The sequence below is a fragment of the Magnolia sinica genome, chromosome 1, assembly GCF_029962835.1.
Source record: "Magnolia sinica isolate HGM2019 chromosome 1, MsV1, whole genome shotgun sequence".
Classification (NCBI taxonomy): domain Eukaryota; kingdom Viridiplantae; phylum Streptophyta; class Magnoliopsida; order Magnoliales; family Magnoliaceae; genus Magnolia; species Magnolia sinica.
The window spans coordinates 106,922,091-106,949,516 of NC_080573.1; the positions used below are offsets into that span (position 1 = coordinate 106,922,091).

Here is a 27,426-nt window from a genome sequence, read left to right on the forward strand (position 1 = left end):
TCCATCTATTTTTATAGATAATTTTATAATTTGAGACCAAAAATGAGTATATCCAAATCTCAAGTGGACCACATTACAGGAAACAGTGTTGAATGAACGCTGACCATTAAAAACTTTTTTGGGGCCATAAAAGTTTCGGATCAAGCTGATCTTTGTTTTTACCCTTCATCTGGGTCTGTATGACCTAATCAACATATTGGATGTCAAATAAACAGTACAGTGGGCCTCATGAGGATTTTAATGGTGGATATCCAATCACTATGATTTTCCTGTGGTGTGGTCCACCTGAGATTTAGATCCTTCTCAATTTTCGTGCAAATTCATAAAATGATCTTTAAAAATTGATGAACGGAATGGATGAAACACAGAAATCATGGTGGGGCCCACAGAGCACCGACCATCAGCCACCGGGCTGGCGGCAGGGGAGTAGCCAATCCGTTTCCGGTAAGGCCCGTACCGTCTTGGGCCGGGGTCTTTCCTAATCCGCTCTCCCTCAACGCGGGCCACTCGTACTCTGTTCATCCACCGCAACTGAATTCTTGGCATCTCCCATCCCAGCTGTACGGACAGACGCCCCTCCAATGGCCACGTTTCTCGCTACCACAACAGCAGCAGCGCATCCCACCATCACTACCTGCCGTTTCTCTCATTCCCCTCCTCGGGTGTGTATGTATGCATCCATGCATGCATGTTTGTATGATTCTCTTCTCTTCTACTTTGAGTCGACGAATGCATGCATGCATGGATTCTCTTTCTTCTCTTCTACTCACAACTCTCTCTCTCTCTCTCTCTCTCAAGAAGCAGCTTTCTCCTCCAATGCGGCGAGTAGCTCTGTAGCAGCTGCTCTGCTTATCTTTCGTCTCTTTTGCTTCGGCGGATTAGGGTTCTTATATATGAGAAGGTCTCAAGTCAAACCCGTTGGACCATAATTTACGGTCTACCTAGCAAATGACTTCCAATGCATCATGTGTAACCATTGATAAATAACAAAATATATGTGTGGTCCACCTGATGAGTGGATGTGGCTGATATTTGCACAAGGTGATCCTCTTGATGTGAACAACCTGTTGGATGGGTTGGATGTCACAGACATATGAAAGGTTGAATGTTATCTACTCGGTGGATGGTAGCTTATGGTCCAACTTACTGGACTTGAGATCTCTTCTCTATACATTGATTGTTGTTCACATGGTTTTTGGGCTTGGCGACTCAGATTAACTCGTTTGGTCTCGGGTTAATTTTGCGAATGGCTCGTGTCAACTCTGTGGGAGGCGACTTGTGGTATCAAACCGGATTGGGCAGTATTGAATCTGATGTCTAGTCTTAAAATCATGGTTGATAAGGCACTTGGTTGAACTGCTCATGGATATGAATGGTACATTGAGTTCGATTCTTTCTTGCTCTATGTGATTTAGAGTGCATGGCTACAAGGATTGAACATTGGAACTTTCGGGATGAAGAAGCTGAAAGCATTTCTTTCGATGACCTCGTCAAAATGGGGAAGGAGGTACGTGTTGGTTATACTCAACTTTTTTAATTTTTAAAATTTTTATACTGAGAGTATTGATTTTTGCTTAGTTTTTGTTATGACAAGGCATGCACTTTCCTTTTCAATAAAGAAATGCTGCTAAATGTGAGCCAGCCTTATATGGGTCTGTAGAAGCTTTAGATGAAATGAATTTTATATTGAATTCAGGTTTAATATTTCTATTGTACCTTGAAAGTTGAACCGGTTTCAAATTTACTTGAAACATGTACCAAAGATGGTTTGTATCAATCAGAGATCTTAGTTGTTCTACCTGGATGAAGGTTTTTTGATCTAAAGGAGAAACTCGTACGGACCCCAACTGAATGCATTCCGCTAATGGCCCAATCGATGTACTAAAAATATTTTGTAATAGTTGAAATTGTAGTAAACCGTTATTAGTGAAGTACAAAATTATGCCCAAGTGTCCTAGAAGGGGGTGAATAGGACTTTTAAAACTTTAATCCTGCTTAAAAAATTAATGCTATCAATCCAAACAGAAGTAAGCAGGATTAATATAAAACTATTCACACTCAAAAGATAGGATAGTGAAATATACAATAGTTGCAATGCATCAAACATGTAGTGTGCGGAAATTAATCATATCATGAATCAACATAATATAGACAAAAGCTTGCATCACAAACACAATGATATATAGTGGTTCGGCTATGTACCTACTCCACTCCCGGCTAACGCACTCATCCCCATGAGTGTACCGGATTTCACTATCTAATGGTTTTAAATCAGGTTAACCATAAACCTTTACAACCTACACAAAGTTAACTATGGTGCCTACAAAAGACAACTCTAGGTGCCTACACAAAGAAACTCACAATGCCTACACAAGGCAAACTCTAATGCCTACATAAGGCAATGCCTATACAAGGCAGTAGGTCCTACACAAGGACTCTACATGTATTCTCCGGTCTGAGGCTTACGAAAGTTTTTAGTGAGTTTGAGAACCAAACTCTGAATCCCAATCCTACATAAGGAAAGGGCTTCAGACTCAATGGACTCTATTACTTGTAAGTGAGTGAGTCCTGTTTAGCACATGCTGATGATGATCTTCTTACTGATGAAGTGTCTTCAACTCCCTTGAACTGCAACAACTTGCAGATGCTCCAATCGAGGTACGGGGTTGTTGGATTAGGGTTTGGTTCAATCTTCTCTAATTAACGATGAGTCTTTAAGAGCTAGAGAAGATTCCCATAAACTAAGCATTCAAAGATCCCAGCATAATGATTTGCCATTGAGGAGTGCTACTAGATGATCAATGAAGGCTAGAGTTCATTCTTCAATCCAAGCTATGAATATACCAATAAATGCCTTTAAGCCATAGATTAAATGATGAACTCCTATGGGAAAGAGGGCTTGAGAGGAAGGGAAATAACTCAAGTAATAACTCTCTCAAAGCTCTCTTCAGTGCTCTCTCAAAAGCCAAAGAAGCAACCCAAGTGATATATAAAGTAAAATCCCAACAGTAAAAAACAAGGAGAAATTTATCGTTGTCAATGTCATCGAAGGGTCTTTGATTCCATTGAAGTTTCCCTTGATGTCATCAAACCTTCTTCGATTGCATTGACATCCTGCACTAAGATTTTCCAATAAGTGCAGAACAAATTCTGTCCGATGCCATCGAACATCCTTTGATGCCATCGATAGATGGCTCGATGCCGTCGGGATTTTCCTTGAAAAATACACTTTGGTTGCTAGACTATTTGAGCACTTTTTCGATGCCATCGAACATGATTCAATGCCATCGAATATGATTTGATGCCATCGAACATGATTTGATGCCATCGAGATTTGAATCTCAATGGCATCGAAGTCATTTCGATTGCATTGAGAATAAATAGATTTTCCTATGAAAACTCACTGGACAGTTTGGTCCATATTTTGATTCTATTGAATAGCGTTTCGATGTCATCAAGTGGCTTTCAATGCCATCGAGAATATATATGATTTTCCTTGAAAGCTTGCTGGACGAACTGGTGTCATTTTCAATGCTATCGAACTGTGTTCAATGGCATCGATAACTTACTTCAATGCCATTGAAAGGGGTTCAATTGCATCGAGTATACTTAGAAATTTTCAAAGCTTCCTGGAGATATTTGGCCTTATATCGATGTTATCGAAGTGGGCTCGATGCCATCAAAACTTAAGTTTTGATTGCATCGAACTGCCTTTGATTCCATCGACCTTATCCATGATCTTCTCAATTTGGTTGTTGGACTGATAGGTCTTTGTTTCAATGCCATCGAATAGGTGTTCGATGCCATCAAAGCTGCACGATTGCAATCGGCAGAACATGAAATTTACCTATTTGCTTTTATATCCATAGGCTTTAAACAAACTCTAATCTAAGCTTACCAAGGTTTTTACAAACATGATTTTGGGCAAGTTTAGATTTATTTTAAGTGGGTCTTTTACCTGATAGGGTTTGGTTGGGAAGTGAGGTTTAATATACTTGTATAGCACACTTAGCTTCTTCAACTTGGTGAGTCTTTGGTCTTTTAGTCTTCATATGGGGTTCACTTGACACTAAGACTCAACATTCACATATATTGACAAATAAGGGCACTTTCAACAGTTTTTTAGTAGTGGGATGAGGATGTAGGGAACTTCAACTCAAATACAGTTTAATTTCAACTTTCAAGGCAACTATAAGAAGAATTGTAGGCTTTGTGAGGTTTCTCTAAATAAGATATACCAAATCATAGGGAAGGTGGAGATCCATGTAGAGACACTGGTCATGATTCAAGTGATTGTGTTAAAGAACAAACTGGACTTAATACTTTAAATGCTTGCAACCCGAAATCATTCTTAGGTGTGCTGGAAAAGGTGAATTGATCTCTATGTAACTTATCTATAGCAAGGAGGAGAAGTGCCTCATTTCCACTTGTAAACCAAGCAACCATGTGTGGGCACAAAATTTGGTTGCTTCTTTCATTCCAAACTCAATTTTCGTACCACTTCCTCTGACACAAAATTCTTGAAAGTAACCCACATCAATAGTTATGTTTTGGAATTTCCCTTTCATTAACGCACCTGGTTTGGAAGATGCTGTATCATTGTGTTCCTGTTCTGATCTACACTTTGTTCCTAGTTCTACACCTTGGATTGGGCAGCCTTTTTTAAAAGGCAACTCAAAATATTAAACAAGAAAAAGAAATATAGAAGGATGATGAGAGGTCATCAAAACCAAAGTCTGGGGAAAAAGGACAGGCTAAAGCAGCCAAAAAACAGAAAACAAACCAGCTAGAAACCAACATCATCATGCGAAAAAGGCTCTCATGCTGAGATGGAAAGAGAGCAGGAGATGCCCCGAAAATATTGGACTTTGGTGGTACATAGTCCACTTTGTGTCCATGAAGAGAATCATCATATGCAGCACTGCTAACTGCTTGCTCTTGCCTTTTATTTATTTATTTTTTACGATTCCTTTTTTTCCAAATTTCCCCACATGACCTAAAGATGAAGAATCTTCCAAATCACCACTCTCTAGGATGAAAAAGGGCCGCTCACCCATCCCACCAATAGGTCATGAATAGAGTGATTAGAGGCCCATGCTATAATGAACAGTCAGAAAAAAAAATTCACACCTTTTTAGCAGTTGCACAACAGATAAATAGGTGCTTCACTGGTTCTTTCGTCTTCCTAGTTCCTACACATAAAGCACATATTTGGGATAGCTACATTCCTCTTCTTAAGATTTCTCTCTCCCTGAAACTCAGGTGAAGGCTCATCCCACCATAGGTTTTCTGGAGACGACACTGCCATTGATGCCAATAACAGCAGTAGTTAGACTGCTCAAGCCAGTTCTGGGCCCGGAAGCTTCCCCTTCCTCTCTCTCTCACATTCACCATATAACCCCATCCTTCAACAAGCAACATGAATGGTTTGATTAGGTCGACCAACCCATCAGATGATGACTTCCACTCTACTATATTTAATTTCTTCTCAGTAGATTGTCAGCGGATCCACCTTCAGCACCTCACAGAACCATGCACCTCTGGCAATGAAGGTTTCAACGTCACAGGCATGTAAAGGAACACTCCACACTTTCAACCAAATTATCATCGATACTCCATCTAGATAGACCTTTAATGGGCCGTCTCACAGCTTTCCAATCTTCATAGAGGACTCTATCCACCTCTTCCTCATTTGGAAGCAGACCTAGAAATGTGTTCCAGTCCATCTTTTAATACCCACCAGAATTGCCAATCTTCTTGTGAGAGTTGACCTAAGTTTGGATTTTGTTCACTGAAGCTTTGCTAAGATTCGTTTTCCCAGTCAAGTAAGCTCCATGGAATCCTTTTTGCTCTGACATTAGAGAGTCCTTCACCGTGATTCTCACTTGACCATCTGTCCATCTCATATTTCCATCCAAGCTTTGGAAGGGGCTGGAATCTGACACAATGACTCACTCGTCAACCCATTAGACACAGGACGGAATTTATAGCACCCAGGCAGGCATCCTTGAAACTTGAAAGATCTCAAGGGATCAAACAATGGGGGTATTTTTCTATGTTTGCTGTAATCTTTCACTCCCACTACCCTACCATCCATAACATCGACGGCCTTATGAAGCAAATGAAAGCAAATCTTCCTAGGGCACCGAAATCTTTGTGATAAGGTATGAACGTCTCTGTAATTGTACTGAACTCCTGAAAAATCAAGGCGACTTCATTTGCCCCATTGGGGATCAAACCTGCCAAAAAATTCTAAAAGGGCCTTTACTGCTTTTTGCTCCTCACCATTCTCCATCCTGTCTTTTTAGTTGAATCACTCATCATGATTCTCTCATCTACCTCTCAGGAAAGGAATCTCATTGGAATCTCCTTAAGGGAAACTCTTCATGTAGTGAGTAGCAGGAAGATTTGGTATCTTTCTAGAGATGTTGCTTCTTCGGGGCACATTCTTGATCCTAAGTCCTAACAATTTAAGGATAATCTTCTGGAGGAAGGTTCCTTACATATCTGGTCTAGGTTGTGGGATCTCTGCCCGTGTCTTGATGTATTCTGTTTGTTTCAATAAATTTCTCACTTATTAGGGGAAAAAAATGGAAAAAAAAATGAAAAGTTGCTGGAAATGTAATATTCTCCCATCTCTCTTTATTTGATAGTTATTCAATTAGTTTAAGAGCTTGGTCAAATTATCAAGTAACGATCCATTTTTCCATCAACTAAATTAGCTAAATCAACAGTTCAGTTTTGATTCACACGGACACGTTTTTCATTCTTCTTTGGTTGCCCATTTCTGAATCTCTCTCTCTCTCTCTCTCTCTCTCTCTCTCTCTCTCTCTCTCTAAATTCTTAACTTTTGAAGTTGGGATGTGGTGTTACTTTTCTAAACTTGGCATATCATATATGAGCTCCACTTGTCACTATCCTTTTGGTCCCAATCTTCATCCATACCACCACCATTGCCACAACCATCATAGCCTAGTCCTAGGTGTCTGGGGTCTGCTTTGTTTTTAATGATTGCTTGGCAAAAGTTCAATGGCATGCTGCCTACCGACATCAACTGTCCTATACCTGTGCTGGAGATTGCCTAGTGCATTGTTATCTAAAGTTATCAATCACCATCCATACAAGTTGTTGGAAATAGAATGGTGAAATATAACTAGCCATGAAAGTGTACAGCTGTAGGCCCAAGAAAGCCCATGTCTGTCCAAATGATCCATAGATTATGCCCATAATACACCAGTAAATGAAATCTTTATTGAAAGTTGTTTTCATTTAAGAGTTCTTTAAGAAGTTGAAAAGTCCTTGTTTTGAAAGTAGAGTTGTCACGGCCCGAAGATGGAGCCCGAGCCCCTAACTCTACTCTTGAGGTGCGACTTGGGGGATTTTTTGTTTTGTTTTGTTTTTTAATTATTATTATTTAAATGGTGAGTTCGGTAGTAACTCCCCCCCCCCAAAACATGATAAAGACCGTCGGACACAAAACATGAAAACTACTCAAAATGAGATTCTATTTCCTTTCCAAATATATACACATGTTTAGTTACATTGTTATATTTCCAAAAGAAAAATTTAGCTAAATGTGATGTAGTTTCTCTTCTCGCTTAGCTATCTCAGCTAGATAGGATTCCCTAAAAAAGATAAACAACAATTGGAATGAGTTTTATAATCTCAGTGGCTACATCTCTACTCACGAAGTAAGAAAAACTACAATATGTACGATAAGCAAGAGTTATAAGCGTATAACCGCAAGTATCAATTACTAAAAATCAGTAAAAATGGAATCATGAATGCAATGCAAGTGTGAATGCGATGAGTATGAAAGCCACCTCCAAAATAACCGTCTCCATCATAACCAAATACTGTAAATCGGGTGCGAGCAACAAGGCCATGCCCTCACATCGGATCTCTCTCCTTTAGATGCAGGATCTCTCTCCCCTTCAGATTTACCTCCACTTGTCCTCGGCAATAGGGCATCCTAATGGGACATGATGAGTTCCCCATACTCCACCCATCCATGACGTGAAAAACCAATGTACATGGTACACCATCCTACTTGGACCTGGTGATGAAAGGATGAATTTGTATATCACCCTAGCCGACCTCAACGGTTGGAGATCCCACTCAGAAATCATGTTAACCCAACTAGGCCCGCTTCTAGGTAGGCTCGTTACATCTCTTTCCCACATGTCCTCGCCAGCGGGAATTCTTCCATAACCGGAATGCTCACCAAGCTTGGTCCTAACGATGGGGGGCCTAATGTTAGGTATATGATCAATCATATGGTTCCAAGTATCCAACAATCCATGACTAATCACATGGTCACAAATATCCAACAAACAATGATCCAACCACCCCCAACTATGCTATAAATGCTCATGTAATGATGATGCAAGGATTCAAGATGCATTCAATGTATGGCAAGTCCTCATATGGCTCAATAATCAAGGATAAACAAGAATATGTATGACATATTCGGGATATATGGTATCTACTTGAGCAATCACCATGATAAATCTAATGGCAATATCACTATTCAAGGAACTATGAATATCTGCATCCATACGGTAGATTATTTACAAGATACTTACGATGCTGTGCCAGGCCTCTTTAACACAAGGGTCTATTAGCGGACTACAAAGGGATTTCCCTAGAGTTCTCGAACGTGGCTACTTGTACGCCATACTGGCGCACATCACATAAGTCAAATGTGCTAGTTGAGTATGTCAAAACAATAATTTGCATGCACATACCTTTTGTGTATATTTTATTTGTCTAATGCTTTCTTAGGAGCATACTTGAACATGGGTTATAGTGCACACCATCTAGTGCGTATCACTTAAGTCAAACAGGTTTGTTTCCTACATGTGCAAGCATTCCCTCTAAGCATTTTCTACTGAGTTCAGGTAGGCACATTTAGCCTTAGTTAGCGCATGCTCGAGTAAACTAGCTTAGGGTTAACAATCATAAGGTTAAGCAACGAATCTATGCGTCGTTCTCGTGGTTAAACATCAAATCCTAATCATTATTATGTGCATCATGTTTTCTAGCTTCCGGGACTCATGTAGTGGGCCCCAAATAACCATAAGGTGGGCCCCGCATTTTGGTGGGCCACAATGTTTTTGATCAAGTGGATACGTTCATCTTCCATTCATCCAGGTCCGTGTGGTTGGGCTGACAGGTTGAGTGGCAATGTCGTCAAGGCAGGTCACACTTCCCGGATTCACGAAAATTGAGATAAGGCTAATATTTGTATTTTTCCTTCATTCGGTCAGTGGGCCCCACAATAGTTTTGGAATCAAGTCGATATTTTTATTTTCCATTTATCCAGGCTTGAGCGATTGTATCAATGGACTGGATGACAAATGCACATCATAGTGGGCTCCACAAAATGGACGGCATACATATAACATATATCTTAGATGGGCTTCATGGATAGGCAGTGTGTATAGAACACCTACATCAGGTGGGCCCACGGATGGGACCCACACAAGCTTTAGATCAAGCTGATACTTGTGTTTTCCCTTCATCCAGGTCCATGCGACCTTATTAGCAAATTGGATAGCGGGTCCTGCTGTCCAGTGGACAGCCTGGATAGCTCAAATACATCACAGCAGATCCCACTGTCCAGTGGACAGCGCAGATGGTCACATGCATCACGGCGGGCCTTGCTGTCTAGTGGACAGTGCAGATAAGACACGGCATCAAGGTGGAACCCCCAGCATGGGGTCCACACTGCTGCACAGCAGTTCAAAACATGTTCATCTGGTGGGCTCCACACCCTCCAATGATCTGTCAAATGGAGGGACGGAGTGGTTATAACACATACATCAAGATGGGCCCCACGGTCTGAAATTATCTGCCAAAACAGATGGACGGCATATATAAAAACATGTACATCATGGTGGCCCAAGAGGGTTTCAACGGTAGGTGTCCAAACGCTAATGTTTTGTGCGGTGGGGCAGCAGGTTGGATGGGAAATAAACATTACAGTGGGTCCCAATCCAGTGGGCCCCACATAGGTTTTGAATCAAGATGATATTTAGGTTTTCCTTTCATCCAAGGCTGTGTAACCTGGTCAACAGGTTGGATGACAGTAAACATTACAGTGGGCCCATGAAGGTTTCAACGGTGGGTGTTATTATTGCTGCTGCTTCCTGCAGCATGGCCCACGTGGGCGATGGAGCTGCCTCCAGGTTGGACCCATGGCCCAGTGACCTGGTAGATGGGTGGCAACTGGATGGAATACATCCATCACAGTGGGTCCCAGAAGTCTATCAAGGTCAACCACCACCGTTTCTTGTGGTGTGTCAATCACTACCATTACCTGTGGTAGGGTCCACTGGAGATCTGCCTCATTTTCTGGGTTGGAGAAATAGATGGATGGTGTGTGTATAAAACACTTTACAGCATGGTGTGGGCCCAAGGAAGGCTGCAACGGTAGGGCTCCATCATCACTGTTTTCTGTCATGGGGCTCACGGAAGCTTGAAATCAAGCTGCTATTTGTGTTTTACCCTCAGCCAGGTCTGTAGGACCATATAACCAGGTTGGGTGGCAAATATACATCTCTGCAGGCCTCCAAGCTGGATTCAACAGTGGGAATTCCTTTACCACTGTTTCTTGTGATGGGGCTGACCTGAGCCTTTTGATCTTCCTCACTTTTGGACTCGCCCTGGGTGAGACATGCACATCAAGGTGGGGCTCCCAACCTGGGGTACACACTGCTGGCCAGAGTAAATAAAACGCATACATCACAATGGGGTCCACACCGTGAAAGCACGTTGTCCTCACAGCATGGCCCACCCTGGTGGGCCCCAAAAGGTTTCAGCGGTGGGCGTTCAATCTTACTATTTCCTGTAGCAGTCCACCTGAGGTTGGATCTGCGTCGTTTTTGGGATCATGCCCTGAAACGGTCTGGGAAAACAGATGGGCAGCATATGTAACGCATGTACAATGGTGGGTCCTGCTGTCCAAACAAGTGGACAATGTGGGGGTGGTGCGTGCAACAGGTGGGCCCGCTGTCCAACGGATGGACAGCGTAGGCATGGATAAAACACATCAAGGTGTCCCCAATGAGGTTTTCAATGGTAGATGTGCAATTACCACCATTTCCTATGGTGTGGCCCATTTGGGCATCGATTTGGCCTCAAACTCAGGCCTCAAAGAAAAGAAGGGGGGAGAGAATGAGAGAGATGACCCACCTAGGCGCATGGCACGGTTCTCCTCTCCCGCAATCAGCTCTGGCAAGATGGCTCCTGTGGCCGTCGACTCCACAACAACCCCTCTCCCTCTTGCCTTGCTTTCTCTACCCCTTTCTTTCCCTCTTTTCTTTCTTCTCTCTCTCTCTCTCTCTCTCTCTCTCTCTCTCTCTCTCGCTCGCTCTTCTTTTTCTGTTTTCTTTCTTTCTTTTTCTTCTCTCCTTTCTTTCTAAAAGTCCTTGGTTGAGTAGAGAATTAACTAAGGGTTGGAGTTATGTGAGTGGGGTAACCTCTCATGGGTTAGGAGGGTGAGTGCATAGTGATGGTAGCAAAGGGATTAGTGGAGTGCACGCATTGGTGGGTGAGGGAGGTGGAAGATATGCATTGGTGCATGTGGGAGGTGGGAAGACGAGAGAGAGCGGCCCACTTAGTGGAGGGTGATGTAGGGTAGTGGAGGGTGATGTAAGAGAGAGGGTTAGTGGAGTGTGTTGGAATGGGCCATAGGCTTCTAGCCCTAAAGTGACGGTGATGTGGAAAGTGAAGTCAATGTTTTCCCCCTTTAGTTTTTGTCAATATCCTCCTTAGATTGCTTTTGTGTGCACGTGCACAGGGTGTGCGCTTGTTCACTGATGAGGGTTCACACATGTGCAAACTTGTGTCGGTGCGGAAGTGCGGTCACACACGCAGGGGCAGCCAGGATTCACACACATGTACTTCCAAATGGGCTCGAGAAAATTCCAGTTCATTACAAGAGTTCTAGAAGAATGTTCTTAGGAAATTGTTGTCATTTATTAGTCGTCTTTGAGACTAAAGTTTTATCTTTCCATCTTATTAATTCTTCTTGAAACTAGAGTGTGTTTTAGATTTCCCAAGTCCTTGAGTTAATGTAGGAAAGTTATATTGGGTCTATAAAAAGGAGAAAGGCCATGGCAAGGTGAGCATTCTAGATTTGAGATTGAATGGATAGTTTCGTTAATGGTGTCTCCATTAAAACCTTCTAGGTGAAATTTCTAGAAAACCTTAGAGAGATTCTAAGGTATCTCTTCCACTCTTCTTACTCTCTCTCTTCTATATATTTTGCTTTGTTCCTCAGTTTTACCTCTTATAAGTTTCTAATCTAACCTTCCACCCTTACCTTTCAAGCTCTAAAACCTTCTCCATAAACCTGCCCCTACTATCCCTTTAACTCCTTCATTCCATCCCTCATTTACCACCTACAGCAGCCTCCTTTAAGCTTTTATTCCATCATTCATTTACCACCTTCAACGGCCCCCTTAAGCTTTTATTCCATTCCTCGTTTACCACCTCCAGCAGGCTCCATTAAGCCTTCATCCACCCATCATTTATCACCTCAAACAGCTCCCTTTAAGCTTTTATTCCACCCTTCATTTACCACCTTCATAGCCCCCTTCCACCCTTCATTTCATCCTCCCTTGACCATCTCAAGCAGCCCATCTTTAACCTATAGCAGTCCTCTCTGGGTGCAGATCAGTGGAGGGCGTTCAGTCCTTATATTAAGAGAGCTGTTTTACATCAAACCCATTTGAAATGACTACAACCCTACAAACAAGATGCAACTAAGCAATATAAGGAGTTAAGGCCTAAATTACAGAACCAGTTTTTGATTCTGGATGCTATAAATGGGATATCGAAATGCAAAGGCCTGCAATCTGGATCCTTTGACACTTACCTAGCAAGGTAGCTTAGAAGTTTCAGTGGGAGACATTGTACCTCTTTTGGTGGAGTCAAACCAAAACCGAAGGTCCTTCATCATGGTGTGTGAGCTTTGCTTCTCCCTTGAGCGACACCCTTCAATTTCAATAAACAGATATATGATTTGTATTACTTTTTTCATTTTGCTTCTTGAATCCTTACTTTTGGTGTGCTTATTTCTCCATCGGAGACTTCTCTCTTTTGTTTTCTTTCCATCTTTTGTTAATAATCATGTTGGTTGCATGCAACACCTTGATATTAGAGTAGCATGACTGTTTTCCCATTTCTGTTACTCTTTAAGGTTTACTTTTAAATTTTTTTTGAAAGATGACAATTCATTAATGATTGTGAAGCATCATTCCAGTAGCAATTATGGATGGTGATCCTATTGTCACCCGACAACGATACATACTTGCAAATAAGATTGCAATGCAATATCTCCCACGCTAGTTGCCTTTTCATCGAAAAATCACTGAATCCCATTCGCCTCTCACTGATGTAGCAGAGGATCCAGAAAATTCACGGGTCTCTATGAGTCCATGACCCATCCCAATACCATGGTGACAATTGTGTATGACATAGCTGTGATTGATTTAGCTTTGTCCTTAAGTATTCTTTCGTTCCTTTCTATATTCTCAATACAATTGTGTATAGGATCAGGGCCCAAATTCTTTTACCTTTCTTCGAAAATGGACCTGAGGTCCAGCCAGCTATGACCTCTTCTAGAGGCCTCTGCATTTCCTAGTTGATCTTGAACTGCCTAAATACATGGTATTAAGTCATCCACTGATTCCTCACTTTGTCTGCACATCAACAATTTTCTTTTATTCACATTGTCCACCATAAAATTTTTATTGGCAATGGCTAACTATGCAAAAGCTTCCTAAGGGTGTGTTTGGCTCGACGCACTGGACGGAGCTGGATGGTATTAAGTTGGATTTAATCCCGATTTCTATCCAATAGTCTGTTTGGATGGCTGGATGTTACTCCGGCGCATAATGCCTTGTAAACTGCACCGGCCTCCCAAGGGATTTGTGAAATCCTTCCTTTAGACTTGGCCCATCCCTCGATACAGCGTGGGATACGGGATGGGACCATAGGCAGCCTCACAAGTGGCCCACCGTGATGTATAACTTTGATCCACACCGTCTGTACGTAAGGTCCATGTAGTATAGAGAATTGGACCAAAACAAAGGTAGATCCAAGGCTGCAATGGACCACACTGTAGGAAGCAGCGGTGATAAGGATGCCTACTGTTAAAAAACGCTTGCATTTCCAAACACTCCCATGAGTTTACAGTTGGAGGAGGGCCGAATTCCATCACCCATCCAAACAGAAAACAAAGATCATCTCGGGCTCTTCCAATCCACTGGAATTCCTGGACAACCACTGACAATCCTCTCATTTCCTTAAATCTAATTCCATCTTTTCTAATTCACTCTAATGCAATGTCCCAAACTGGCCCAAAGGGGAATGGGGGCTCTCCAAACTTCGGCGCTTAGATGCTTCTGCTCCCCTGATTCACACAACTTAATAGAAATTGTTTGCATAGCAAATCTACCACTCCTCCGTTTCCAATATTTGGAGTCCTCACTTGAGTTCTTAATACTTGCCTCATGGAGGATACTCATCAAAGTAAGAAACTCACTAGTTTCTTCCTCATTTAAATATTTTCAGAGCGATATGCTCTACACAACTTAATATAAATTGTCTTCATAGCAAATCTACCATTCCATTTCCAATATTTAGAGTCCTCGCTTGAGTTCTCAATACTAGCCTCATGGAAGATACTCATCAAAGTAGCGAACTCACTAGTTTCTTCCTCATTTAAATATTTTCAGAGCGATATACTCCACACCATGGACCATCACAAAACGGAAAAGCAATCTTCCACCTTGACTTCTTTATCCAATGCAATTGAGTGCAACGAGGGGAATGCGTTATCCAATTTCGAATCCCTGATCCATATGTCCTTTCAAAACCTAATTCTAGAACCATTGCTTGTCGAAAATCTGCATCCTTCTTTTATTAACCTACCCTCTCCAGAATTCGGCTTCCATCTTGGCCTAACTGCCTACCGATTTAGCTTATTAGTCTTTCTCACCAATGAACCCATTGATCTCGTTGCCCTATTAGGAAACCACTTTCCTCCCCCCGAGTCACCTTACTATCCATAGGTAACCTCTCTCCATAATGCATCCATCTCATCTCCAAACCTCCTCAACCGTTTTGCTAGGCGAGCCCAATTGTTCTCCTTGATTCTTCCTAACCCAATTCCCCTTCACTTTCTAGTTTTTGAACTTCTTCCCAATTCACTAAGTCATGATGTGGAGATTGACAAGGTCCTCATTGTTGGGGCAATTTTTAGGGACAAGCCATTGGAGAGTCTGTGCAGGTGGGCGGAGAAGTCGTAGTTTGGTTGGGAAGAGGCGTGGGGGCTGCCTTTAGAACTGTGGTTTATGGAAGCTTTTTGGATGGTGGCTTTGTGCATTGGGAGGTGGTCGTGGTCGACTGAAGACGAAAGAAGGGGCAAAGGTAAGGTGGGCGAGGATGTGTGTTAAAGGGAAGATGGTTCCTAGTGCCAGAGGGAATTTTTCATTGTTATTGGGAAAGTTTCAGCGGTTTGTAAGGGTGTTAAAGGAGTCGAGACTTGGATGGGGGAGGGAGGAGGAATTGCAAGGGGGTTTGGTAATGGCAGACAGGCGAGGTTGGGTTCTATAGCTTCTCAGGAGGATGAACATGTACCCTCTCTGTGCTTCGACAGACACCAGATAATCACAATGATGTACGCAACATGTCTCTCTCATCAGCTGTCAAGGAGAGGGATGACTGAGATAGTGGCATCACGTTTATTAGATGATGATAATGTTGGGAAAGCTGTAGGAGACGGTGCCTCGGCAAGAGAGGGGTAGCAAGGGAGGGACTCGTGGTGTCTAAACCTACCGGTTTGGGTATGAGGTTGGCGTTGATAGCGTGGTTTCTGTGGCTCGGGAGACACGTGTAGAATTGAAAGGTGGCTGGTGTTGATGGTATAAAGTGTGGAGGACACATGTCTTAGTGAGACGTTGACGCATGTTGGGTTGGAGGACACACGTTTTTGCGAGGGGGTGACTTGTGCTAGGTTTGATGCTTATGTTGATAGAGACGAGAAGGCTATGCACATCCCTCTAATACATGTCTCTCTTTCTTCGATGGTGTCACGTGTAGTCTCGACTTACCATTTTCGCATGCGTGAAGACCTTTGAAGTTGTAACAAGCGATATGGCTTTATTTCCAGAGCACATGGGCTGCTCTTCGAGTCTAACTTCCTACTTGAGTTGGAGTCGACAGTTAATCTTTCTCCAGTGGTTGCGAGGAGGGTGGGCTTGGGTTTTGAATATTTTGGTAGCGACAGAGAGCTTGAAGGTGAGACGGCAAATGCTTTGGTGGCGGTAGCGCAAACAGGAAAGCTAGGGTAGGAAGATTTGCTTTTTTGAGTCGAAAATCCATGGAGTTAGGGACATCATAGGAAGGCAAAGGGATGCGGTGGAGATTGCTTTGCTAAAGGTCGTAGCTGCAGAAGGGGAAGATGGGGTTTCTGTAACGCCCCAAGCTTTTCATTACCCAAGTATTGGAAGTTCTCGGGTATTACCATGAGATTTAACTTAGTATGTACATGTGTACGATACCAATTTAGCCAATCCTAACCTTACATCTAAATGACCATTGAGAATAATCTTTATCAGTAAATTAAGTCATCTGACCATCGAATTGTAAGACAGACCATCATATATCCAAGTATTCTCACCTGCTCATCATAAGCAACCGTTCAGTCAACTATTCACCGCTAGGTAAATATATCTGACCGTCCACCTTGAGTTTGGATCACCTAATCATAGTAAACTAACTACTTGATCTCTATATCTGCTCGCACACATCAAAATTGAGATTTGATCCGTTCATCTTGTTCACCACCTATGAATATGCTTAACTCACCATCAAAACTACAATCTGAGGAACTTACACATATGAACAAGTCACTTGAATCTAACGGTATACATGTTTTACCTCTTGACCACTCTAAAAACCCACTTGTGTTCATTTGTTTACAAAATTGACCGTACACCCATCTACATACATGATCAGAGTACTAATCATCAAGTTTTCCTATTTTTAACATGTCATTCGACCACTCATCGTATTTGGATCTGCCAAACAGACCGCCTAAATATTAGAATAAACTGCTCAGTTAAAAGATCGTAAGGTATATATCACAATTACCAGCTAACTTCTCTACTAGATGTATGAAGGCATTGATTTAGACCTCAGGGCGGTATGACCCATTAAAAAGGCATCTTGGTCATCTATAAGTGATCAAGGCCCAAACTGGGGCGATGGAAAGAGCATGAAAAATAAAGAATGCCCGTCGAATTTCAATGCATTCGGATGGTGTAGTTCGACATTACATACGATGGAAGTTAGAGAAATAAAAGATCACAAAATCATAAATACTTGATGCCATTAACCTATACCATTGAATTCTAGATCACATGGTTCCCATGATCCATTTCATGTGAAATTTTATACCATGCATATTTATCATAAATTAACCATATATATTGAATTTTAGCCTTTAGATCATTGGAAAAGTGGCCCAGTTGACAAATCAACCCCTTAATTGTTGACCATCGAGTGAGGGACGATCGTGGGTAGTCATAGTAGGAGATTTCCCTTCATATGAACGACTTGGATTGCCCATCATATGGACCGAGTATGAAACATAAGGACCCCACTTTGGTAGGCTTTTCCTTAGGCGCGAAGTTATCCTTTTGAGGCTTACTAACTCTTTATAAATTTGGATCGTACGATTTAACCACTTCCCGCCGTCCATCGCAACTCAAACTTGGACTACACTTTGGCCTCACATGACTACGATATCATACAAAATTTAGACCCCGATCTATGATCCTACATCGTTGAACGCGGAAGCCAATTCCTTCCTTTTGGTGCAAAAGGTGAGATTTCAGATTTGGGCTTTTTCCACCATCGACCAACCACCAAAATTTGTCCAATTGTTTGCCTATCTTGACTTCATATTATTTCTTCCAAAATTGGGCCCTGATCATTAAGTGTGGACCGCTAATTCAGAATTAAGTTCATTTTGACACCCGCTTGGAAAACTTTCAAGATAAGCCTCTGATCAACTCCATATTCACAACAATGGCCTAACACAATCCTACGAAATTGATGAAGGGGGTGGATTCTCATAAAAACCTCTTAGTGGACCCCACTTGGCTTCAACAATCGATCACATCCCACCAAGCTGTGCGAATAGTGATGGAAACAAAAACGGAAGCTCCTTTTGCATCCGCTTTGCATTCAAGACGGAACCGACTCCGATTCTTTCTCCTATAGTAGCACCACCCAAGGAGGGTCACTCTCATTAGATCTCAGCCATTCATAGGCCATTCAAGCTTAAGAATACGACCAACAACAATGTCATCTACGATTTCCTTTCTCTTTCTTTTCTTTTTGCCGAAACATAATTTCAAACTGAAACTAGGAGCCAAATCTAGAAAAAAATCTGGATCATCTAATCAAGACTCTGAAAGTCTTAGAATCCAAATTCTAATCCGACTATTCAAGCATAATCGGAATTAAAAACAAAAACACCTTGGTTTGCGTCACATACGGTATAACAGCCACGTCTGTCGCAGAACCCACCTAACAAACACATCCCAACCTTCAATTTTCAATATCTATAAGCTTCCATGCTTCCATCGACCATCCACAATGACCGCCTCGAAGAAAGATGGGCTGGAACATAATCTGCCATTAAAATGGCGGTCATATTCTTCATTGGAGTGTTGTTTGTCGATTGTTGAGGCTGCACTATCTCATGATCAAATCCATTCAATGAGTGGCCTACCTAAACGTGTGGTATTTCCTGATATAGTATGAGAAACGAACCAACAATCTGGAGCATCGTACCGGGTTGAACAACTCACGTCTGAGTCATGCGCAAACTTCCCACATGTTGTGTAACACGTCGGGAACTCCCTCTTGCGCAATGGCTGTCCAAACTTACCTATATATTCTGTCTTGGAGATATTTCGGCCATATTATGGAATACAAAGAGAGAGAGAGAGAGAGAGAGAGAGAGAGAGAGAGAGAGTTACTTGTGGCCTAACAACAACTCGGTGAGTTGCCAGGCTTGGATCAGATTTAGATCTGGGTTATGTTTCCCAATGTTAGAGGTAAGTTGTTATATCGAGCTTCTAAAAAAAATCATCATTAGCTAAGATTAGGTTTTTATTTAGACTCTTGAACAAGCCTATGTAGGTTGTTTAGAATCGAGTCGAACTGAGTCGACTCAGCGAAGGAAATCACTGATCAAGGGTTTGGTCAGGCTGAGAAGAGTTGGTGATTAAGGTAAGAGGGTATCTACGTTCCACTTTGCTTAAAATCCCTAATTGGATTGGAAAATTACTTCAACCCTAACCCTAAATCTACATCTATACTAAACTCTATCCTATGTTTTGATCCTAACCGTACAATCCATGTAATATGATGGTCTAACCATATGAATCATGTTAATTATGCTAGAGTTGGGTACTACAATGTGTAAATTCAAATCTATGAGCGTTAGAGTGTGATCGAATGCAAGAGGTGAGGGTTTTTCCTTTAAAATTTGTGATACATTTGATTTGACCATCTTTTCTTACATGCTTCAAGTTTATACTATTGTTTATCTTCACCATATGAATTATTGTTGCATTAGTTAAATCATTACGTTATTATCTTACACGCAAGTATTGTGTTGGAAATCACACTCTTAGCGATCAATATATTGTCATGGATGTAATGTGTCTCGGGTAGCGGCCTTCTTGGTCAACACGTAATCCCATGGGTTGGGTAGTGATACACAATCGATGTAAGTAAACCACCATGCGTGTTACATCACTTCTCGGGATTTGATGTCTCAAATAGCCGCTCCATGAACAAATCGTGTCACGTAAATCTTCCAATTGCCTGTTGTGTCGCCTTGAGGCGTTCGCTTAAATCCACGTTAACGTTGGACACGTCAACGAATCTCCGTATTATGGGATGTAGGGTGATCTGAGTATTTTTAAATTGTTTTTCATTGTGATGATCGCTACATTTGATGGACCGCACATACTTTGCTAAGCATGCATTTCATGTGGAATGTTTACGCATACCAATACCATTTGTATTTGTGGAGTATGAGATGTATCGGGACCCTTCTGTTATTCTTATGAATCACTTGAATCATTGTAAACTTTAAAGGACAACCACCACAATGAGTAGGGCATTGACCCTCTTAAACCATATAGATATTGCAGGTGAATTACAGTTTGATGATATGGACGACGACCGTTTTGTGGAAGACATGTGCAAATAGAGAAGAAGAATAGCGCAAGATTTGCTTTTATTTATTTTTCCGCTGCTTACTTAAGACAATGTAATAAGCTCCGATTGAGATGGCGTTAGAAAATTAGTTGGATGCTTTTTACTCTAATGGAATAATAAATACAGTTAATTTTACTCTCGTGAATGGTTACCTTCGTGAATGTAACTGGATGTGAGCTTATATATATAAAAACAAGGTGCGATTTTGAAGCATCTAATTTTTTACATTATTAACACCTGGAATTCTCGGGCATGGGTTTATACTAGGGCCACGAAAATTCGGGGCGTTACAGTTTCTTTTCAAGGAAGGGGAAAGTGTGCAATTAAGGATGTTTGCAGAAGAGCGAAAACCCATGTAATTACGTTTTAGGAAACCAAAGTCCAGAGTGTCGATAGGAGGCCGTTGGACTTGTTGTGGGATGTTAAATCGAAGGATTGGGTGGCCATTGATGCAGTTGGGTTTGCTAGGGGCATTATGGTGGCTTGGGATACTAGCATTGGGGGTCTCCAATGCTGATTAATGAATGGTCATAGTGGTTTATGGGCCAAACATAACGGAAGCGGTTTGGGCCATTACACGTTATGGGGAAATAATGGCCTGCTAAAAATGGATTATTACGGCCAAACGGTCCATGACGGATTGACGTAATAGCCTTGGGTCATTATGCACAATAAATTAAAAAGGGGTTCTTCTAGAGAAAGAAAAAAAAAAAGGGAAAAAGTGTTCTTCCTCTTCTCTTCTTCTTTGTTCTTCTTCCTTGCATCTCTTCTCTCTCCCTCCCTCCCTCCCTCCCTCCCTGTCTATCTCCTCCTCCTCTTCTTTCTTCTTATCTGGAACATCTCTCTCCCCTCTCTCTTTCTTCTCTTTAAAAAAATGTGGCTTTATATCAGCCACGATTTCATGAAGTCATTTATATGATACTTTGGTGGCATATGATGCCTGATACACTTGCACGTCTCAAAGTTTGTACATGTGGCATATTTTAAATTAACCAAACTGTTTAAATTGTGGGACTGGTTGTTGCTAAGTTACAATCCCAAAATCAGATTTTTTTAATGATCATAACCATTGATTTGTGGACACTTGTTTGTTGAAATATGGCCATTGGACTTCTTTTATTCTTCATTGTCCAATAAATGTCCACTGATATGATATATGGTTGATGAAATGAGCATAATTTAGGGCCGATTGTATTAGTGGGATGAGTGCCATAGATTGCATAAATTTTGGGCCAATTTGTGGCATTCAAGTGATTCTTAAATTGATGACACTATTCATCCAAATTTAATATCAAAATTTTCGTAATTTTACTTGGCGGTAATGATGTCAAATGCTTACAGATAAACATTAGTAGGATGATGTCATATATTGCATGAATTTGGGGCCGATTTGGAGGCATTTTGGCGGTCCCCCAAATCGGCGACATTATTCATCCTTAATTTCAAAATTTTCTTAAATTTTTTGTTTGGATGGAATGATGCCAAATGCTTACAGATATGCATTTGTGGATTAATTGTCATAGATTGCGTGAATTTCGGGTTGATATGGAGCATTTGAGTGGTCCCCCAAATCGTTGACATTATTCATCTGAATTTAATTCAAAATTTTTATTTTATTTTATTATATATAATAATAATAATAATAATAATAATAATAATAACCTAGGGAAAATGATGTCAAATACTTAGGGATATGCATTAGCGGGATGAGTCTATAGATTGCATAAAATTTGGCTGATTTGGGGGCATTCCAATGGTCCCTCAAATTGGTAACACTATTTATCTGAATCTAATTTCAATTTTTTTCTTCAAAAATACTTGGGGGAATGATGTCAAATGCTTTGGGATATGCATTAGTGGGATAAGTGCTATTGAATGGACTACCTAAGCTCGTCAGGTTCATAAAATAATCAGACGAGCCAAGATAGCATTCCCACCAAAGAGTGGGCCGTTACGCCATTGTAAACATGGTCAAAACAAAAGGAAGAATACATATTTGGAATCATCTAAATATTTACGATTTTTCCCTTATCTTTTCCGTTTTTTTTTTTGGGAAAAATCTAACTATTATTGGGGGCATGACGACCGTTACACCCCTGTGACATAACGGTAACAAGGGGACCATTATGCCCACCATTAGTGTTACGACATACATTGCTGTTTGTCCTTGGTGTGTGGAAGGCGATTTTCAATCTGAGAGATTGACATAGGGTAGTAATCTGAGAGATTGACATAGGGTAGTATCACTTTCTCCTACTTTTTCCTTCCCCACTTGAGAGTTCTCTCTTTCTTGTACAAGTGCACCTATGGCAGACCTTGAAATGATCCCAGTCCTTCCATTGTCCATATGCCGGTCATCTGGTCCCCGTTCCCCTGTCGACCGATCCTTCCCCTCCAAGTCAGCATCTAGTTCCTTCTCTTGTCCTGCTTCCCCAGACAACAACTTTCTACTACATCCGCCCTTTTTTCCAGCTGGGTCTCTAGATTCCCCCGAGTGCTGAGATCTCTCCACCTTCCAACTGGAACCTTCCCTTCTTCTCCGATTGTCATTGTGTACGCTCTGCCCTCCACCATAAATGGCACCGTCATCTCAGGCTTTGACATGCCGTCAAAGAGAATCCACACTTTTCCCACTTCTAAATCTTCAATGGATTTCGGATCCCACTTCTACTACTGTCCCCATGCATGAGCCCAGAGGGCTGTAAAGCCCTACACATTCCACGCATGGAGAGGGACTCCCCAAATTTGGGTTTACTTTTATGCTTTGAATTCATGCAAATTAGTGTAGAAAATCTGTTTCACTTGGTACCATATTGTGTTTCTTCCTGTCTGCCTTGATTTAAAGATGGATCTTTCTACTGGGAAGCTGTATTAGTTGGATACCTGATGGCTGGAGCTATTGATTGTAAAATGATATGTTTGGATTTAATAAACAGGAGAACTTTAATCTGTGCAGTCAATCAGGATGCTGAAGAATCATTTAGAAAGACCATTGAAGTGGATAGACTGATAGATACGCTGAGGAATGCAGATGCAAATGAAGTAAGTGGATCCTTTATTTAAGCACCTACAACAACCCTTTGTACTTAAATCTATTTGGGCAACAAGGGATTCAGTAGCTTGAAGTCGCATAGTTTGGTCTACTTGGAAGTGTCCTGGACGGTGCTACTTTTTACTGTGTAGAATCCTATGAAAATCTAAATTTCTGACTAAAGTTTTTTTCTTTCTTTTTTTTTTTTTTTTTTTTCTTTTTTTTTGAATTTGTTGATAACAGCTTCAGAGGCTTGTTGTGGAAAATGTCTTGGCATTCAATGAGAGTTTCTGGATTCGGCTAGCGGCTAGAACTGATACGTGCAAATCTGATGATGATAAAGCATGGTTTTTGACTTGGTTGATTTTTGTCACTTTTCAGAGATAATTTTCAGTTTTAAAATTGAATCAACTTCATCAGCTTTGCAAGAAAAATGCTTGCCTGAGTAGAATATTCATATTCTTTGCAGAAAGATTATGAGGAATTGGCTTTATCAGTAATGAGCATAGTTGATCGCCTTGTCCATAAGACCAATGTAAGTTTCGATCTCCGTTGGATATCATCTGAGATGTCTGTTCAACAGCATGATTCATCTTGATTTTGATTATTTTATGATCAGTAACTGTTCATGTTGAAATTGTGTGAAAAGAAACATGTTGAAACACTAATGCTGAATGCAATTCAATAAATGAGTTGCATTTCTTCTGAATGTTACAAAACAGAATCAAAACATGCTCCTCACTATTTTATTTCATATACATGAAGATAAATGAAGATAGATTGATCAACTTGTTCGAGAAGGACAAACTTCTAGATCATTTTGATCTCGATTGTGCAATATTTCTCAAGATATAGTTGTTGCATGATTGAAATCTATTTATGTGCCAATGTCGTTGTTAGACATCCTTCCTATTTTCTAACTTCCCTAACTGCATCACAAAACCATTTCTTAAATACCCTAGGTTATTTGGGCTTGTTGAAAAATATGGTGAACATATTCAAGAAAATTTTCACAATCAACTTCATCATCATCATCTAAGCCTTATCCCAACTAATTGGGGTCGGCTACATGAATCCTTTTCTGTCATCTCACTCTATCAAGGGCCAATACTTCAGTTGGACCATAGGTCATCAAGTCTTTTCTTTCTATCTCCACTCACATCCTTTTGGGCCTTCCCCTTTCCCTTTTAGAGTCTTCAACTTGTACCAATTCATTCCTTCTTACTAGCGAAGTTCTTGATCTCCGTTGCAAATGACCAAATCATCTAAGTCTACTTTCCCTCATCTTATTACATGTTTGGTGCTGCTCCTAAGTTCCCTAGAATGCATCCATTTTTAATTCTATCCTTCCTCGTTGTTGCAGTCATACACATCAACATCCTCATTTTAGCTGCACTCATCTTACAAAAAGTATGGCTGGTCTTGTAGCCATCCAATAAAATTTCCCTTTTAGTTTTAGTGGTACACGACAATCACATAAAACTCTAGAGGCACATCTCCATTTCTTCCACCCTGCTTGGATTCTGTGGGCAACATCCTTCTTAATCTCTCCACTCATGAATTATTGATCAAAAAATATCGAAAGAGGTCATTTTGGAAAACTTCTTGGTCAACAATCTTAAGTAATTCCTCATTTTCACTTCTATTGCTACTAAAATTACGCTCCATATGCTATGTTTTAGTTCGACTAGTTTTTAATCCTTTAAATTCTAAGCACCCCTCAATAAATCTAGCTCTGTGTTTATCCAATCCTTCGTCTTGTCAATCAAAACTACGCCATTTCAAACAACATACACCATGTGATCTCTTCCAGCAAATGCCTCGTTAACTCCTCCATAAGTAATGTGAAAAGGTACAATGTCAATTGCAACCCCTTGTGCAGACTTATTGTAATTGAGAACTCGCTCGTCTCTTCAATAGTGGCCCTCACATTTGTTATAGACATACAGCTCCCTCATACATATCCTTAATCATGTCAGTATATGCTCCTGGAACTCCTTCCTTTACCAACACCCACTATATTAACTCTCTAGGGATCCTATCTTAAGCTTTCTCTAAGTCAACAAAAACTATGTGGAGATCCTTCCTCCTCTTCCTATATTTCTCAATTAATTGTCGAAGTAGTAAAATAGCTTCAGTGGTAGACCTCCTTGGCAGGAAACCAAATTGATTTTTTTGATACCATTTGTCTCATGCCTTATTCTTTGCTCAATCACTCTTTCCCAAAGTTTCATAGAATGGCTTATAAGTTTAATCCCACGATAATTAGTGCAACTCTGTATGTCTCCTTTATTCTTATAAATAGGTACCACGAAACTTATCGTCCATTTGTTGGCATTTTCTTCAATCTTACAATCTTGTTAAACAACTTTGTCGACCAAACCATTCACTTTCAAACCTCTATTAGTATACCATTTGGTCCAAGGACCTTTCTTTCATCTTTCTCAAAGCTTCTTTCACTTCAAATATCCTAATCCTATTAAAGTATCTATGGACTTTGATGTCATTTGAGTGTGTGGTTTCTTCTATCCCTATGCTCTCATAGCGATTGCCATTTAACAAGTTCTAAAAAATAATTTCTCCACCTTCATTGATCTCATTTTCCTTTACTGGTATCCTCTGGTCATCACTCTTTAATGCATCTAACATGAAATAGGTTCCTACTCTTCCTCTCTCTCATGTTTGCAAGTTTAAATAGCTCTTAATGCATCTAACATGATCTAGGTCCCCACTCTCTCTCTCTCTCTCTCTCTCTCTCATGTTTGCAAGTTTAAATACAATTTTCTCACATTCTTGTCTCCAATCTATTGTAAACATCATCATAAGCCTTAAGCCTCACTTATTACTTTCTTAGCAATATTTTAAACATTTTTATATTGTTTAAGTTTTTCATTGTTTATAGTCCCTTGCCAAGTCTTGAAACGTGAACGTTTCTCGCTAACGACTTTTTATACATCGTCATTCCGCCACCAAGTTTCCTTACATGATTGGCTTTTCCCTCTAGATACTTCTAAAATATCTTTTGCCACTTTCCTAATGCATTCAATTATCTCATTCTACATAACGTGTACTTCCTTGACATTCCGCTTTCTTCTTCCATCAATTTATTTCTTAATAACATTGTTTTTTCTCCTTTTAAATTCCACCACCTAGTTTTTGGATGCCTATTAATCTCATTCCCTTTCTTCCATCTCTTAATGTTTTTTTTTTTGGGGGAAGGTAACACTACCTGGGATTAAACCCTGGATCACTCACACGCACTACACTGTTTGATGTAGGACAATTAACCACTTGCTCTAAAAGCTTGAACTGATAGAGCATGGCGAATCAATCCATTTATCTCATAGCCTAGGCCCCCACATCACATGGGTTAGGACCTCCGTCGAACCGCCCTTGTGGGCCCCACTTCACATGGGTTCTTCACACGAGCTACTTGCCTCACACGGGCCGCCCACCCCGAGTGTGCCCTTACATCCCACAGGCCACCCCACTCGAGTCCGGTGTGAAAATGCCCCTGTATTACTGTCTCTACTAGGTAACATCAATAACCATTAACCTATGTTGCACAGTCAAACTCTCTCCATGTATCACCTTGTACTCCTTACATATGTCTTGTTTGAGATATCTACTCTATTCCAATAAGAGCTACTCTAATAAGCTTTTTATTTAAAACAAGCTTATTTAAAACAAGAGGCATTTGGTAAAATAAGCTCTTGTTTTAAATAAGCTTGTTTGGTAAAATCAGTTTTTCAAAACTGAAAAGCTCTTATTTGAAATAAGCACGTTTGGTAAAACATTCAAATAAGAGGTTTTTAAAAAAAGGGGTGGTTGACGCCATTTTTAAAAATTACAACTCTACTATAAGAGCAATCCAAACGGTTGTTTTGGTGAAGCTCATCATAGATGGGGCTACAATCTTCATGGTTTAAGACATTTTGGCCGTCCATTATGTTGGACATTGGATGTGGATCGTCCATCATATGGAGCCCACCTTTGATGTGGACCGTCCAACGTGTGGGCCAAACCTTCAAAGTGGGCTGTTCATCATGCGAGGCCCATCTTGGATGTGGACCATTCAT

At 40.8% G+C, this 27,426-nt stretch overlaps 1 protein-coding gene across 2 annotated transcripts in view; it reads left to right on the forward strand.

Moving 5' to 3' along the window:
* Positions 1-342: 342 nt before the first annotated feature.
* The window catches only part of LOC131253310 (uncharacterized), a 63,225-nt gene continuing 36,141 nt past the window's right edge, over positions 343-27,426 (forward strand). The window contains exons 1-5 of one of the 2 annotated variants that reach the window (XM_058254273.1): positions 343-666; positions 1,416-1,507; positions 23,253-23,358; positions 23,591-23,689; positions 23,817-23,882. In XM_058254273.1, coding sequence (XP_058110256.1) covers positions 358-666; positions 1,416-1,507; positions 23,253-23,358; positions 23,591-23,689; positions 23,817-23,882 — 672 coding nt within the window. In that variant the 5' untranslated portion in view covers positions 343-357. The remainder of the gene's footprint in view (positions 667-1,415; positions 1,508-23,252; positions 23,359-23,590; positions 23,690-23,816; positions 23,883-27,426) is intronic. The other variant, XM_058254280.1, reaches the window with a different exon arrangement.